Genomic DNA, 16,708 nt, shown 5'->3' on the forward strand with positions numbered 1-16,708 from the left:
CAAGTGACGATGAACAACTGACGATGGCCGGAGTTCTACACGAAAGAAAAGAGAAGGGAAACGGAACTATACGCGAAAGAGAACGAATCGATGGTGGAGAGAAGCAACGTGGAAGAGGGAAAGGAAAGGAAGGGCATTTTTGTCTATTCACACCCAAATTGTCCTAAAAGTCTTTCTTTTGAAAACTTGTCCCAAAATTCATTTAAATCTCTTTTTTTAACCTATTTTTGGCAATTTCCCAAGATAGATTTATAAAATAATTTCCCTAAAATTTACCTACTAATATTGATATAACAATAACTGAAAAAAGAGTTTTTTCCAAGAATAATAAAAGAATACCAACCGTTTATACTTTATTGTAGAAAAGTCACTAAAAAATTTAAAACTCATTACACTTGATTTTGCTGTAAAAATGTAAATAGTTGATCCATTTGACCCTTTTGTCAAGGATAAGAGAAACAACACTCCATGTATATATATATAATTACTTTTTCATTAAATAAAACAATTTATCATATATTATTATATTTGTTCCATAAATAATAATATAAAACGTTGGATTTTTCTAATTTAATGGTAATAAATTATTTTTGTAAATTTTTTTCCTTAAGAAAACATGTTTAATTTTATAAAGTCTCCTGCATAAAATTAATATTGACCATCCTAATGTGCAAGTGGTTGGGAGAGAGGGGATCACATTGCGTAACTTCCATGAATCATAAATTAAAAATGACACTAAACACATGACCTTTTCATTTATTTGCTTTAAAAATTAAAAAAAAAGAATGAATTAGGGATTTTATACAAAATAACCACTAAGCTAATGTTAAATATTAATAATTAAATAGTTTTCTTTATATATATTATATAAAGATAATAAAGTTGAGAGGAGTTCCAACTTCTTTGGACCTATGCTAAATTCGCCGGTGTTCACAACCTTATTAAATCTTATTACTTTTAACAAATTCGAACATATATTGATGGATAAATTTTCTATCTGAGATATCAAAAGTTCAAAAAGAAAAAAAATAACTTAATAATTTCAAACACTCACTACAAGAAAATGGAGAATTCCCGACGTCGAAAAGCACGTCGGCATAAAGAACGTCGGGAATAAGGGCTTTCCCGACGCCCTCAACAACGCGTCGGGAGATGCGTCGGGAAAACCACCTTTCCCGACGCACCATGAAGGCGTCGGCAAAAATACATCGGGAAAAGGGGTTTTTCCCGACGCCGTGAATAGTGCGTCGGGAGCGGCGTCGGGAAAACATTTTTTCCCGACGCAACATGAAGGCGTCGGCAAAAAGTAAATCGGGAAAAGGGGTTTTTCCCGACGCCGTGAACAGTGCGTCGGGAGCGGCGTCGGGAATAGGGGTTTTTCCCGACGCCGCGTTAAACGTCGGGAAAAGGGGTTTAATGAGCGTCGGGAATTCCCCTTTTCCCGACGCATTTTGAGGGATTTCCCGACGCCACGTCACTGCGTCGGGAAATCCCCTTTAAATTCGTTTCAGTTCTGTATTCACAGAACCGAAGCCGAGAGGAGAGGAGAAAAAGAAAGGAGAAGAAGAAGAACGTCGCCCGGCCGTGCTTTCCTTTTGTTCCGCCGCCGTCCGTCGCCGACCGCCTCGCCGTTGTTCCTCGTCGCCGTCTGCCACTTTAGGTAAGTGAAATATGTAAATTTATTTAGTTTTTTTAGGGTTTTTTTTGATAAAAATTAGTTTCGGGTTTGTTTGTTTTTTTGTTTTTTTTTTTTTGTTTCAAAGTTAAAAAAATGTATGTATTATTGAAATTGTTTAAAGTTCTTTTTTGTTTTTGTTTTAGTTTTGCTTTAGTTAATTAGTTTTAGGATTAGTTTTAGAATTTAGATTTTGAAATAGTTTTAGGATATAGATTTTGAATTAGTTTTAGGTTTTAGTGTTGAATTTGAATTTGAAGTGGTTTTAGGATTTAAGATTGACGTTGAGATTGAAGTTGAAATTGAATTTGAGATTGATAAAAAATTTGAATGTGTAGAGATTTTTTGAGGTTATATTGAATTGGGGGGGGGGTGTTTATTGAATTTGAGATTGTGATTTAGGATCTCCAATTACTTAGTCGTTTGAACTTTGAGAAATACCTAATAAACTTTTAATTTTGTGTTTATACAAAATGTTTAACATTCTTCAATCTTATATACGGATGGTTTTAATGGGTCTACTCAACATATTTCTTAAAACATGAGATTTATGAGAATGTGTTAGAATGCTAAGTTTCTGAAAATATTAGAGCAAAGAGATAATTTAAAGCAAAGCTAGATTTGAGACTTGCTTAATGCAAGAGTTTCTTTTTTCATAAGCATGCTAACTTAAGAAAGTTAAAGTTTTAGCATGAGATTTTTGAATATGCTTAAGTCTATACCGAGATGTCTTGATCTGATAGAAATTCTATGGGGAAGATTATCTTGTGTACAGTGGTCGTGTAATTATTATGAAATGGAATTACTACTTATCTGGGGAGAGGGAGGTTTAAGTTAAATTGAAAATGTTTGTTTTCTATGTCCATAGCCATTATGTCATATCGACCATCAAATTTTATGGAGACGGACGATATGTTCCTCCAGTTTGAGGACGATTTAGATAATAACATCGCGGGAGGGTCATCATCTGTGGGCGACAATACGGGTGAGTCTAAGAATTTTCTTCATTTTAACTTACAAATATTTCATGTTCTTTTTTCTAACTTTATATGTTATTGTCTATTTATTGAGCAGAGTCTTCTTCTCAACAAACGACTCCGACTCCTAGGAGACGTGCGCAGTCTCGACTCTTGGAGTTAGAGCGCCACGTTGCAATAAATGGGCGCATTCCGATGACGATCGCCCCTGGAGCGGAGAAGCCTATTTCTCCACACGCCGTTCGCTTCAGCCAGGCGATTGGCGTGTGCGTGCGAAAGACATTTCCCGTCCGCTGTCTTAAGTGGACGGACGTTGGGAGAGAATACATTGAGGTCGTCAAGGGCGACCTCCAGGTAATTAAATGCACTACACATTTATATATGATTTCATTTGAAACATATCTAACTTTAGCCAATCTAATGTGTTATGTTTCTAATGTGCAGCGATTCTTTGTGCTTGATTTCAATGATCAAGCAATGAACAGGTTTGTTGAGCATCAGATGCTCACGACCTTTAAAGAGTTCCGGGCCGACTGTCATAAACATTTCAAAAAGTACAGCGACCCGGAGGAGGCTCGTGCCAACCCACCAAACGCATTGGTTGGACGTGATGAGGATTGGCACTTCCTCTGCGACCATTATATCAGCCGTGCATTCCAGGTATTTGTCATGATTAATTATGATAACAAGTTTTTATATGTATAAGAAATAAACAATATAATTGTTTTAATGCAGGAGCAATCACGGACAAACAAGGCTGCTAGACAGAAGCAGCCTTACAATCATAGTAGCGGGTCCAAGTCGTTTCTACAACGACAGCATGAGCTCGCTGAAAGAAGAGGGCAGCCGGTCGATCGTGTGGAATTGTTCCGGGAAACACATGTTCGAGCTGGGACATTCGTGTCGCAAGCCGCCGAGGATGCGCATGTAAGTTATACCCTTATTAATTATCCACTTTTATTATATATTTTTGCGCGTTACCTAACATAATTTTTAAATTTGTTGCAGAATCAAATGCTGGAACTCCAATCCCAGCCTATCCCAGAGGGTAGTCAGCCACTCTCTGAGGATGAGATATGCGATCAGGTGTTGGGTAGACGACCAGGCTACTCAAAAGGCCTTGGTTGGGGACCCAAGCCGAAGGCCCGCAGAACGGCAAGTGCAAGCAGTTCGTCGACATCTTGTTCACAGTCCACACAAAAAGAGATTGAATTACAAGCTAAACTTCATGAAGCTTTGGAACGGATTGAAGTACAAGATAGAAATCACCAAGCATTAGCTTCACAAGTGGAAGCTATGAAAAAGATGATTGAAGACCTAACTCGTGCACAACAGGGACCACCACATGATCCCTAGCTTCATTATGTTTATGTTTTTTCTATATTGAGAACTATATTTTGTTGTAGTCAACTTATTCGTATTATTAATTTTAATTCTATTTTTTTAATTTGTGTTTGTATATTTATTAATTTATTTTAATTTAATCCAAAACGTCGCGAAATTTTTTTGAGCAATCCGAACATCATTGTGAATGTTTGACTTTTCCCACAATTTTAGTTTCTTGTAGTGACTTTTCCCACAATTTTAGTTTGGCAAAAGAAAAAGTTACCAACTATATTTTACGAGTAAATTAGAAAAAATCCATATTTTATATTAAACAAATATAATTACATATGATAAATTGTTTTAGGTAATTATATATATAATTTATCCAAAATTTAAGTTAAGAAGTAAATTAAGAAAAACATACATTTTATATTATTACTTATGGAATTAATATATAGTATATTATTTTATTGAATGAGAAAATAATTATATATACACATCCACTCTAGTGTCTTGTGGTATCGAACTTCTGATCCTTTGATATAGTTTTATTTTTGTCATATTTTTTATATTAATTTTTGAAATATCATTATTTTGAAATAATCACAAAAAGACCTTATTGTTCTAAAAAAATATAATCCTATTTTGTTAGGATAGTTTTCTCTTTACCCTATTTTTTACCTTAATTTTTGAAAGGACATTATTTAGAAATAATCGCAAAAAGACCTTATTGTTCTAGAAAAATATAAAAGCAAAAAAGACACTATTCATTTTATATATTTTTTCAATTTTAACAAATTTCGATCCTTAATTGTGCAAAGGTTTCGACGTTTCGCACATCACGTGCTGTTCTTGCTCTGCAAAATTGGAATTGGATTATGGCGGAGGAACATTCGAATAATTAAAAGCGAATATGCTATGATCCTGCCAACGGCGTATTTTCTTCGCGGTTCTTTCTTAAACCAGTTGCGGTTGCCTATCAATCAGCCTTACACTTATGGTGACTCCCTCTCTCTGTGATTAATGGCGTCTTCAGGTTGTTGATTATCGCCATCAATATTGTCGTTCGGTTCTCTCTTTGATTTGAATTGTTTGACTGTTTCAACATTGGTTACCTCCGTGGCTTATCATCTGGGTTTCTTGTAATAATTGTTGTAAGTGAGAAACTGGAGATTAAATTGATTGATTTATTGATTGGTTAAATTGGTTGATTCTGCTTGTTATTGAGATCGTTGTATTGAAAATTTGTGATCTGGGGTAGTTGTATTTGTAGTTTAGTTTTCTCTTTTAGTTTTAAGAGATTTGGAGGTATTTGATTGGGGATATTGAGCTTAAACATTGGGCGCACGGTTTTATTGGGAAACTTGTACAGGTTATTATATGATGACCAGAATTTGAGATTTGTGACTCGGGTGATTTGAGAAATCACAACTTTGGACGATGAACGCTGTGGGGATACTAGGTAGCTACATTTCAAAGGGTGTTTATACCGTTTCTGGGCCATTTCATCCGTTTGGTGGAGCTGTGGATATTGTTGTAGTCGAACAGCAGGATGGTAGTTTTAAATCATCACCTTGGTATGTAAAGTTTGGAAAATTTCAAGGTGTTTTGAAGACAAAGGAGAAGGTGGTCAGCATAGTTGTAAATGGGGTTGAAGCTAATTTCCAGATGTATTTAGATCATAAAGGAGAAGCTTATTTTTTGAGGGAAGTTGATGTAGAAGAAGAACCTGGATTATATCCTTCTTCTTCAGGCGATGAGATACTGCAGGAACTGGATGGTAGGAGGATCCTTAGTTCAAAAAGTTGCTACTATAACACTAGGAATTCAATAGATGGGATCGAGAAGAGTAGTGATAAAGGGAAGATAGTGACTAAAACTACCTCCCGGCGACAGATACTTGGATTTGTATGGGGTCGTAAATCAATGAAAGAAGATCTTCATGCGGGTACATCTGTTGCAAGGGTAGATTCTCTGGAGCGTGCTGAAATTGCAGCTGATCTTTTAGAGGTTAGGTGGTCTACCAATCTTCGTGCCCAAGAGCTTGAGAAAACAGATTCTTCTAAGTTTTTTTCCATTGACACTTCAGATGGCACGGATGAGGAGAAGTTGAGGAGAGATGATGAAAAAGGCCACGTGACATCAACTGTAAAAGCTAACATGGGAAATAGTATTGATAAAATCCGTGATAACACCTGCAGCGAGCCCGAGATAAATGGCTCTCAGTTGGAATCAGAAAAGCTAGAGCTTTCTATTGAGGTGACTAGAGAAATGTCAAGTTTAAGCATCAAGGATCAAATGGTTGAAACTTCTATTATAGGGGAAAAGGTTTTTGACAGGACATATGAAGTGAAATACGCACCAAGAGATATCCAACAGAGTGAAAAAGAGACTGTGCAGGCGTTGGGAACCATCGCTGAAAATGTAGATTCCAAGTCCCAAATTTCATTGCTAATGGACCACTTATCTGATGAAACAAATATTGCTTCTCATGTATTCAACATGCCTGAAGACAAGAGTGAATCTGATGCAGTGCAATCTTTAATTTTCTATGAAACTTCCAAGCAAATGTTGACAATGGATGATTCAAGTGTACTGACTCATGAAGTCTCCCATCTGGCCAATGGAGGATCTGGGATCATTGATGTTCAAACTGAGGGATTGCACTTGACAACTGAAGTTCATCTTGAGGTAAGCTTTATTCTGACATGAACAAAATGCGCACACACTCATAGGATTGTTAAATTCAAAGTCTAGTTCTAGCATTCTTACTGATACAAAGAGTTGATACAAAGAAGTTGCCATGACCTAGGTTAGAAGGTCTACCGAATTTTTTTCCCATTAATGCAACTGTTTTTTATTAGCACTGATATATCCAATTTTTTTTATCAGGATACAGATTCTAGTGTGGTAGCAGGAGATTTTGAAATTGAGACTGAAAAAGTTGAAGTCCTTGTGAACTCTTCTCAACAAGTGGATCATTGTAATAGTTCTGTTCATGAAGGCAACACAATGGATCAAGAAAAAACACCGACACTTGAAGCTTCCTATTCTCAAATGGTGTCTACAGAAGAAATGCCTGGTTCCGTTAAAGAATTAAAGTCTGATAGCACAGGTTCAAGTTTCAGCTCAGATTTTCAAGATGGCAAAAGTGTAGATGGAAGTGTCACCAGCAAGTTCCAAAATTCTTTGAGTTCTATTGATAATAGAGTTGCAACAAAAGAAAGTCTTATACTGCCAGCAACAAATTCAGATGATGAACAATTCCTTTTCAGTGATATTGATGTTCCAAAAACTGAGATTAATGGGAGTATAGAGTCAGAAAGTCAACATTTCGAAGATAAAGAAGATTATCCATTAGTATATCCAAGTAGCATTGATGAAGAGGATAGATTTGCAAATAGAAGTTATGTGACAAGCAGTTCTCTAGACAGTCAAGAGATTTTCAATCAGAGGATTACAAGTCCCATCACAATTCCTCCAAGTCATCCAATTTCTAATAAAGAAGTTGAGCGTCTGGCAGCATCACTACCCAATATGCAGGCTATGGTTGATAATTCAATTTCCTGTAAGATCAATCATCCTCTAAGCCATTCTGTGGACTCAAATTCAAAACCATTGAAGTGGATGGAATTTTGTAAAGATAATGCAAGCTCCAAGTCTGGTGGTGATGGAGAAGAGAAAGTGGCAGAGGTTCGGTCAAATTCTGAAGAACTGTGGGTTTCAGAAGAACGAAAAAATATTATTCCCAACTCTGGAGCAGGTAAGATATTTTAGATATTTTATTGTAAAATATTATCTTTGAGTACCTTTACTGTTTCATCAATTTTGTAACTGTTTAGGCTCTAGATTATATAAATGATCCTTTGTGTCTTTTTAGAATTATATTGCTTCCTTTCTTTATGATTAAAATTTGGCAGTTATTCTTTATGGAGTGAGGTTGCTCTATTTAGTTGAGGATCATTATTATTGAAAACATGAATGCATGTCCGTAATGAAACACATTATAGCTCTTGATCCCATTGAGAAAACTTGTGCAGGTAGTCCAGCAGAAGCAACCATTGACCCAGTTGGAAATTGGAAACTTTGGCCTTTCTCTTTTAAAAGATCTAATTCTAGTAAAGAAACTCAATCAGCTGTTGATGGATGCATAGATTTTGATATTAAGAAGGCTTCGGATAGAAATAATGGACTGGATGGAGAAGCAAGCATTGTTAGGCACAAGGTAGAGAAAAAGATGGTTAAATCCCTCTCACCGACATCAGAGCAGCTGGCGTCCTTAAATCTCAGGGAAGGGGGGAACACGATAACTTTCACATTTTGCACTGCAGTGCTTGGAAAACAGCAGGTCAGAGTCTTTTATTTTATTTTATTTTTTAAAATAATAATAATAATAATAACAACAACAACAATAATAATAATAATAATTATTATTATTATTATTACTACTACTACTATTCTTATCTTTTTCCTAACAATTCAGCCGCCCCTGTCCTATTTCTTTATTTATTTCCCTTCATATTTGCATTTGTGACTGATTATGTCTCTGAATAGGTTGATGCCCGGATTTATTTGTGGAAATGGAATACTCGCGTAGTGATATCAGATGTGGATGGGACAATAACAAAGTATGTTATTTCGCCTTGATGATTTTCAACGTGATATTCTGATTTTGAGCATAGTTTTATTTATGGAGAGTAACTTTTGTTTGGTAATTATTTGCTCCAGTTGTTGGCTCCTTTATATACTTTTCCAGAATGAAAATAGGGCACTTGGATGAGTCAATAGTAATATCTTCTGCCATCAAATTAACATTCTCTTTGATATTGGACGTTTGTTTCTTATCGGAAAAAAAGCCCCGGAATCAAGTTTCTTGTACACAAGAGTTTTCTTCATTATTCACTTAGCGATTCAGTTGTGGGAAAATTATATTAGGGTTAGGATGGTGAAGATGCCACTTATTAAATTCTCCAGCTGCGGAAACTAAACGTCTAAACCTTTGTGAACTAAACATGAATAGGTAGCTCTTGAACACTTCCCAATTTCTTTGTTAGTAGGAAGTATTCATGCAGCTTGGGAAACACAAGCCGACTTTAGTGCCAATGCAGGAAGATAACCATCACTAACTCCTTGAAATTCAGATCAGAAGAAATCAGATAAATGCCTTTCTCCTGTTGAACTTTATTTTTGGTGGAATGACGTCAAAGAAGAGTGGTACTCTTCAGAAATGTATGGTTCAGCAGTTTGTTCATGTTATTTGATCATCTGGTGGTAAAGAAAAGGAAAACTTTTAGGAAGATGTTGAACCTATTGAACTAGAGTCCAATTTTGGTTATAGCTGAAGAAAGTCAAATCTTTTAATTTTAGTATTTCTTTTGTTTGTATGCAGTGTTGGAGGATTTCCATTTAATATTACATCAGGGATTATCATTTCACTTTCCATTCTATTATTAATTAATCACTGTTTTATTTGCCATGAAAGAAAGAAAATGAAAATAGAAATCTTCCACACAGTAAATTTTCCTTGCTTTTCTATCATTTGTTCAAGTCTGGCTTATTTGTAGCGTTAGCTTTTCAGTCAATGGAGTTCTTTAATGTTTTGCCCAATGTTCTTGTGCAATAAATAGCTTAAACCCCATTTGATGATGATTTGGTTTTTAGTTTTCTGAATTTGAAATTCATGCTTGTTTCCTCTCATGTTCCAAGCTGGACTATCAACTTTATTAAAGAAACACTTGAATTCTTAATCAAATTCTAAAAATAAAGTTATCTAAGGGGACTTAAATAAATATTTACCTTTTTTTCTTCTTTTTTTCCTATCTCTCGTGCTCACTTTTTTTACTTTTTCCTCTTCTGTCACTTTCTTAGGTCGGATGTTCTGGGTCAATTCATGCCCTTTGTTGGAATGGATTGGTCACAAACAGGTGTCACAAATTTATTTTCTGCTATTAAGGTATGTTTTCATCTCGTCCTCATCAGTTGGACGATCGAATGTAATGAACTATGATGCAATGAACTCTCCCAGTTTAATTTAATTTAATTTAGTTTACTTTATTTTATATATTTTCAGGAAAATGGGTACCAATTGCTTTTTCTCAGTGCACGATCAATTTCTCAGGCGTATCACACCCGCCAATTTCTTTTCAACCTTAAGCAAGTAATGTATTCACTATTTAGAGCTTAAATTCTTGACTTAGTATCCACGATTGATCTTTCCTGGTTTTTACCAATGCAGGATGGGAAGGCTTTACCAGAGGGGCCTGTGGTTATCTCCCCTGATGGGCTTTTCCCTTCACTATATCGTGAAGGTTACTGCCTTTTATCCCCTCTCTTAGTTAGAAATTACGTGAAACATATTATAGCTTTTCCCTACTAATTATGCTTTTGAGAATTACTATTCAATGCTTCTCTCTTCTAAGTCTAGATTTTAGTAAATTGCTAGATGTTCTGGAGAAAGTTTTGGTTATGGAATGTATTCTTAGATTTAGTGTTTATATTTAAACTAGGAATTGGAACTATTTAGTAGTTTGATGCAGCATGTTTTTCCCTTGAAATACTTTAGCAGAGTCGTTCAAATCCTTTGGCCTTTTACGAGTCTCCTAAATTTGCATCCATGCTCTTGGGAGTCTAAATGCCTGGTTTATTGAAAGCATATGCTCGGGGTGAGGGGAGGGTAGCATGGGATGTTTTCCCTGGAAAAAATCTTAAAATTAAGCTTTCTGGTAAAAAAACCCATCTCCTAATTCTAGCTTTGGGGTGCTGAAGTTTTCCTAGCTAATTGTGGAGAATGGGTTGTAAGCATAATTTGAAGAATAATGCGATAAACATATAAATAGGCTAGGCATGCTTGGATTTGTGAATAATACCTTTGAGCTCAATTCCTCCTTCACAGTTATTCGGCGGGCTCCTCATGAGTTCAAGATTGCCTGCTTGGAGGTTAGTTTTCCTTCTATCTTTGTTGATATTTTTCTTTGATATTGAAACTTATACAAATTTTACATTCTTCATTCTCACAAGTATACTTTGATGAGCTGCAGTTTTGATGCATGCTGTCAAAAATGTATTTTTACTTGGATATTAAGCATTTTTCAGGATACAATTCCTCAACTTAGAAATTTTGAATATCATACGTTTACATGTGTTCTGACTTCTGAATAAGATGGCTCATAGTCTGCTTTTGTAACTTCTAGAGGATTCGAGAACTATTTCCTCCAGATTGCAATCCATTTTATGCTGGGTTTGGAAACAGGGACACGGATGAATTTAGCTACCTTAAAGTTGGAATTCCAAAAGGAAAAATCTTCATTATTAATCCCAAGGTATTTGGGGGGGGGGGGGTCATGAATATGAGTTGAAAAACAGAATAATCTTATACTACTTGCTAGCATCAAAGTTCATCAAAATGTTCATGTTTGTAGGGGGAGGTTGTTGTAAACCGCCGTGTCGACACGAAATCTTATACTTCTCTTCACACTCTTGTCAATGGCATGTTTCCTCCCATGACCTCATCCGAGCAGGTTCTTAAGCTCCAAACTGAACTTGGACTAATTCTTGAATTACTTTTATTGAACCAATTCTTCGGTTGTTTTCACAGGAGGACTTCAATTCATGGAATTACTGGAAACTACCACCTCCCTCGGTAGATTTTTAAAGTTGTCTGCCTAAAAGATTCTCGTTACATTATTGGAGATCCTTGAATCTGGGGATTAAATGTGCTCGGTTAGTAGATTTTGATTTACAAATTCCTATGTTATGTCATCTGCTGAAATTTTAGCATTTCTCTGATATTCTCCAACAAACTTGCTCCAGGTGGATTTCCTTGCTAAATTCATTGATAGAGATTATTAAACTTCTGGATCAATTGCTGATTGCCCACATTAATTCTCATCAAAATTCATCTGCAGAATCACTTCATATTTCATGCTGATATCTGCTAAGTTGAAATTTTTTGTGTTACATACTGGATATAGTATATTATTGTACAGTCTGATGTTTCCATCCACCAATAGTTTAGGTTTTGTAAGTATATATGTAGTTTAAATTCATAGGTAAATAATTAAGTTCCATAAGATATGTATTTATTTCCCTTGAGGAAGAAAGTGCGGAAAATTCCTTGAAATGTGAATAAATTCCCATCATCTGTTTCCTTGTTATGTACAAATTAAATGCTTGTACATTTTCATTGTACCTTTCTGATTGCTAAAGGAATTTCCTTACACCACGAACATGGTGGCAATCCTCAATAGTTCCGTTTATTTTTCTTTCATTATATTCTTATTTAAATGTATACATATGATGGAGATTTTCTTCTTTCTTTCTATACACACACCCACACGTATTCACACATGTATACACACGTCTGTATATACTTGACAAATCAAAAGTCCTTATTTACATTTGTTAGGATTTATTTTTATTTCAATTAAAGTAGAAAAGAGATATTGTCTCAAAATGAATATAGGACTATTTCTTTTCTTGAGATTAAAGGGTCAACTTTTTTACAGTTTTATATTGGAATAATGGTTATACGAAGTTAGGATTTTATATGAACATACATGGTATTTGCAAAGTATCATATTTTAAATGTTAAAAGGTAGATGCTTCGTGCATGTATAAGTTTGAAATCCTTTCTTTATCCTATGTAGTGTTGTAGACAAGTTGAAAGAGAATCAAATATTTATATATATATATATATATATATATATATTTAGTTGGGAGGAGTTGTCAAATTTGAAATTTTGGTTCAATATTTTGAGCTTATGTTCATAGATTAAGGCCATATTTATAATGTTGTGAGATATTGATATTAACACTCAACAATAACAGATTAAGATTTTTAACTCCAACATACATCTCTTCTATTTTATTAACAAAAGAAGCTTTGATTACAATAATTTTGCAACAAAAAAAAAAAAAATGAAAAGAAAATATTTTTAAAAAATTCCAATATATGACCTTTTATTTTTAAATTATTATTTTATTTATTTTTAATATTTTACTTCTAGTTACATAATTCTCTTCCCTAAGTAGAATACACCAAGAATTATCCTTGCAAGCTCATTTCTTCTTAATGATTTTTTCGGCATAATCAATGAGTTTGTGAAGCTCGGCTTCACTGATAAGACCGTCTTCATCGACATCAGCATAAGCCATAGCGTGGCGAGCTTTGGCAAATGGGACAATTGATCCTAGAGAGCCGAAAGCTTTTGTTAACTCCCGTATGCTGAGGAAACCATCTTTGTTGCTGTCATGATATTTAAAAATCTCTTTTATTTGCTCTCGACTCAAAGGTACATTAGATTGTCTCAACGAATCTTGAGCTTTATCCAACAACTGCTTTTTTGGTTTTATGCGAGTATTTGAGCTAACCTTTTGGTCAAGATTTTCGTTAGTTTTTGGGATCGTGCTAGACGATACAAACCTTATATTTTTGAGACGAGCATCGTGAAGGAAAGATTGTAGCTCTTCTTTTGTGAGAACACCATCGCCATTTCTATCATACTTCTTTATCAACTCACTGGCTTCAATCTTAGCCCAAGCTTGAAGATGGGAGACAGACATTCTTAAACTAATTACAGCTATATATTTTTGTTAGATTGGATTGTTTGAAGATGAAACAAACCTTAACATGGTTCAAGTATTTTATAGTAGCTCAAAAAGGAACTTTGGTTTGACTTTTTAACCTTATTTCTTTTTGAGGTGAATGGAACGTAACTCTATAATTGTAAAACTGTTAACATTCTTAGTATTTACAAAATTAGAATCTCACGTACTTTATCTTGATAAAAATATGTTTCATATGCACTAAACATCAATACAAAAGAGACAATGTATAGAAGTTTCTCCTCAAACTTTCAAGAAAAGAAAAAACGTTTTCAAACTTTCCTCAATAGTCTTTTTCCCTTTTCTTTTAACAAAAATTCCACTCTTGAACTTATTTATATTATATATATTTCCTGAAACTTATAAATAATCCCATATATTAAATTTTGCAAAGTTTTGGTGGAAGATTTGGGTTGGAGGCTATATGAACAGCTGCTTCTTGATTATCACATAATACAAAGGGATGGTTTCTGGATTGAAGTTCGAAGATCATTAAGAATTCGTTCTTATGTTAGAATATGCAAATGTAGATATAAAATGGGGGCATTCATTTTATATAATAAAAAAGAAGTACTGTTGCTGAACCTATGCTGCTACGCCATTTTTACATGTACGTGCAATGAAAATTTTATCCAAACACAGTAAAATCAATTGTAAAGTGATATATGATGTCAACAAATTTGCTACTACAATGTGGTTGGATAATTTTATTACAAGCAAAACTTTAGCGACATGTTGTACAACGTGTCAAAAGACATTGTCAAGAATTATTATGTTTATGATCAAGAACAATAATGTTACATAGCGAGCTGTAGATTCTGCAGAATATCTTTTCCATATCTGTAGGCTTGATTTGCAAATTTTCGTTGTCTTCCTTATTTTCTTAAAAAAGAATAACTCTACTATTTTTTTAAATAACAATTTCCAATTTCGTAAGCTTTATTTTATTTTATTTTTACCAATTTTATTTCAATTTTTCTCTGTAAGTTTAAGTTAGTTGTTTTAAACTTAATTTTAAGGGTTTTTTTTTTTAAATAAAAAAGAGGGTAGTTTCCTTTTAAGTTTTCAATTTTATTTATTTACTGTTGATATTTTTGAGTTGGAATTTATGGAATTTTCCCAAAATTTTTAATTTTCAAGGGAAATTCCACGTAAGAACTTTTTTATACCATTAAATTTCCAATCCTTGCAAGAAAGCCCAAGAAAAGAAAAATTAGAAAGTTTTAAATTTTAATTATTTGAGTTTGAAAAGTGGTAATAGAAAAATGTCAAATAGAAATTACTTAGAATATAACAGGCCGGGTCAGGGGACAAAATGATATATATTTTCGCAACATGAAAAAAATTAGTTTTTAAATATGAAGCAATTAGTCTTATAAGGTAAAAGCTTTGTTAGGTTAAAAATAACAATTTTCAAAAAGGTAGAAGGAAGATCCGAAGATATACTGTGATGTGAGATTTGAGAGTTTGGGTAGAGGGAGAGTTTTGAGTTTTAAGTTTCTTGGTGTAGCCTATGACTCCAAAGAAAAAAGAGGGAGAGTTTTGAGTTTTCGAAAGTTTTGGACTCTCTCTGATGCCATGAAAACTCTAGAATTCTAGAGGGACAAAGACAACATAGCGAGAGATAGAAGAAACTTCATTAGGGTTTCTAAAATAACAATTACAACAACAATATAAGCATTAAACTAACACTGATTAACCTAATGCCAAAATGTAATTATATCAATATTATTTATTAAATACTCTAACAGTATAGTGATAATCTCTCGATACAAAATCATAAGGTTAATGTAACAATAAGTTTCAGGGTAAAATGTTTTAAGTGATAAATCTTTTAGAAATATTTTCAAATATGGCAAATAGAGAAGATTGAGGAAGTGGAGGATAAAAGTATTTGTACCAGTTTTTCTATTAATTATTTAAATAAATGGAAAACCAACTTCCTCCATTTGATCTGCATCTTTCAAAAACTGCATGAATTATTTTTTATTATGCTTTTTAATTTGTGAAAAAAAAAATCTTTTTTTCCCTTTCCCATTATTTAACTATTTTTTGTTTATGAGAGTTATTGTAAATTTATGCTTCCGTCCATTATTGTCATTTCAAAAAATATTATATAATATAAATAGAAGTAGATGCCCTTTTTCATCCCATGCAGATTCCAAATTTCTGCCACAACAACAACAAAGAAAAAAAAAAAGAAAAAAAATCCTTATATTCTCTTTTTCTTCGAGAACCCCATACTATATATATATATATATATATATAATGTATGCATAAATTTTGGTTCTTAGTCATCACACACTGTTGTATGCTTTTTTAGAAAAAAAGAATAAATTATTAATGATAGAATCATTTTGAATGGAACCAAATTTAGGTCTTCGATAGAGAGATCAAAGACGATGAAACAATAACCTCAAAAGTTGTTGATATATTACAGTAAATTTAATTTATATCTATACTTTTGTGTTAAAAAAATAATTATTTTAGATAATAAAATTGTTAAAGATATTTATAAATATAATAAAAATTAAAATTTACGATCCTTAGGATAATTGTAAATATTTTGATCATTTTTTTTATAATTAAAAAGACTTCAACAATTTAAATAAAAAATTAATGGTTGAAAATATCATTAGATTTTGTTTTGGAAGTTTGAATTCTTTCTTTTTAAGAGGAGGGAATATAATATATATATATATATATATATATAGGGAAGTTCTTCAAATGCCTATAAACAAACATTTTACACTATTTTGACTATATAAACATAATTTTAATATCATTGGATATTGTTTTTTCCTCTAACTATAATCTTAATACTATTGCTCTGCATTTGCATACTTTTGTTTAATATACTATCTTTAGCCCCTATTTTGTCGTTGTTGTACCTTTCTAATACATATCCAATGAAGTGCGGATGCTAAAAAGGTGTCCATTTTGTAGAAATGTCGGATGTATCTAAGGACGGTTTGTATCTTTAAAAAAAGAACATAATTTTAACATCAAAATACTATTTTAGTTTTTCTTTAATTCATTTCAATGTTATATACTTTTAAATGTCTAAATATAAATTTCAGAATCAGTTTTTTTCTTAAAAAAAGAAGTCAATGGAGTTTTCATGAAA

General features: G+C 33.3%; 3 protein-coding genes across 3 annotated transcripts; 2 read left to right on the forward strand and 1 right to left on the reverse strand.

Moving 5' to 3' along the window:
* The first annotated feature begins 1,491 nt into the window (after positions 1-1,491).
* Positions 1,492-4,099, forward strand: LOC127148496 (uncharacterized). Its single transcript, XM_051082402.1, has 6 exons — positions 1,492-1,660; positions 2,544-2,660; positions 2,750-3,006; positions 3,097-3,312; positions 3,388-3,579; positions 3,661-4,099. Exons 2-6 carry the CDS (start codon positions 2,549-2,551, stop codon positions 4,006-4,008), a joined length of 1,125 nt encoding a protein of 374 aa, XP_050938359.1. The 5' UTR covers positions 1,492-1,660; positions 2,544-2,548; the 3' UTR covers positions 4,009-4,099.
* A 658-nt stretch (positions 4,100-4,757) lies between these two features.
* LOC103487900 (phosphatidate phosphatase PAH2-like) lies at positions 4,758-12,244 on the forward strand. Its single transcript, XM_051082403.1, has 12 exons — positions 4,758-6,669; positions 6,871-7,741; positions 8,019-8,326; positions 8,533-8,606; positions 9,847-9,931; positions 10,049-10,135; positions 10,214-10,286; positions 10,871-10,914; positions 11,169-11,297; positions 11,397-11,495; positions 11,573-11,697; positions 11,788-12,244. The coding sequence occupies exons 1-11, from the start codon at positions 5,419-5,421 to the stop codon at positions 11,627-11,629; spliced, it is 3,078 nt and encodes a 1,025-aa protein (XP_050938360.1). The 5' UTR covers positions 4,758-5,418; the 3' UTR covers positions 11,630-11,697; positions 11,788-12,244.
* A 399-nt stretch (positions 12,245-12,643) lies between these two features.
* LOC103488544 (probable calcium-binding protein CML11) lies at positions 12,644-13,562 on the reverse strand. The gene has a single exon (XM_008447342.3). The coding sequence runs from the start codon at positions 13,537-13,539 to the stop codon at positions 13,036-13,038; it is 504 nt and encodes a 167-aa protein (XP_008445564.1). The 5' UTR covers positions 13,540-13,562; the 3' UTR covers positions 12,644-13,035.
* Positions 13,563-16,708: the final 3,146 nt, after the last annotated feature.

The sequence above is a fragment of the Cucumis melo genome, chromosome 3, assembly GCF_025177605.1.
Source record: "Cucumis melo cultivar AY chromosome 3, USDA_Cmelo_AY_1.0, whole genome shotgun sequence".
Classification (NCBI taxonomy): Eukaryota; Viridiplantae; Streptophyta; class Magnoliopsida; order Cucurbitales; family Cucurbitaceae; genus Cucumis; species Cucumis melo.

Excerpts from the sequence above, each read along its gene's own strand:
- LOC127148496 (XM_051082402.1), top strand. The coding sequence starts at position 2,549 with ATGTCATATCGACCATCAAATTTTATGGAGACGGACGATATGTTCCTC. Across the intron at positions 3,313-3,387 it reads ATATCAGCCGTGCATTCCAG|GAGCAATCACGGACAAACAA; the intron begins GTATTTGTCATG and ends GTTTTAATGCAG. Across the intron at positions 3,580-3,660 it reads AAGCCGCCGAGGATGCGCAT|AATCAAATGCTGGAACTCCA; the intron begins GTAAGTTATACC and ends AATTTGTTGCAG.
- LOC103487900 (XM_051082403.1), top strand. The coding sequence starts at position 5,419 with ATGAACGCTGTGGGGATACTAGGTAGCTACATTTCAAAGGGTGTTTAT. Across the intron at positions 10,915-11,168 it reads TCAAGATTGCCTGCTTGGAG|AGGATTCGAGAACTATTTCC; the intron begins GTTAGTTTTCCT and ends TGTAACTTCTAG. Across the intron at positions 11,496-11,572 it reads CCATGACCTCATCCGAGCAG|GAGGACTTCAATTCATGGAA; the intron begins GTTCTTAAGCTC and ends TTGTTTTCACAG.
- LOC103488544 (XM_008447342.3), bottom strand. The coding sequence starts at position 13,539 with ATGTCTGTCTCCCATCTTCAAGCTTGGGCTAAGATTGAAGCCAGTGAG.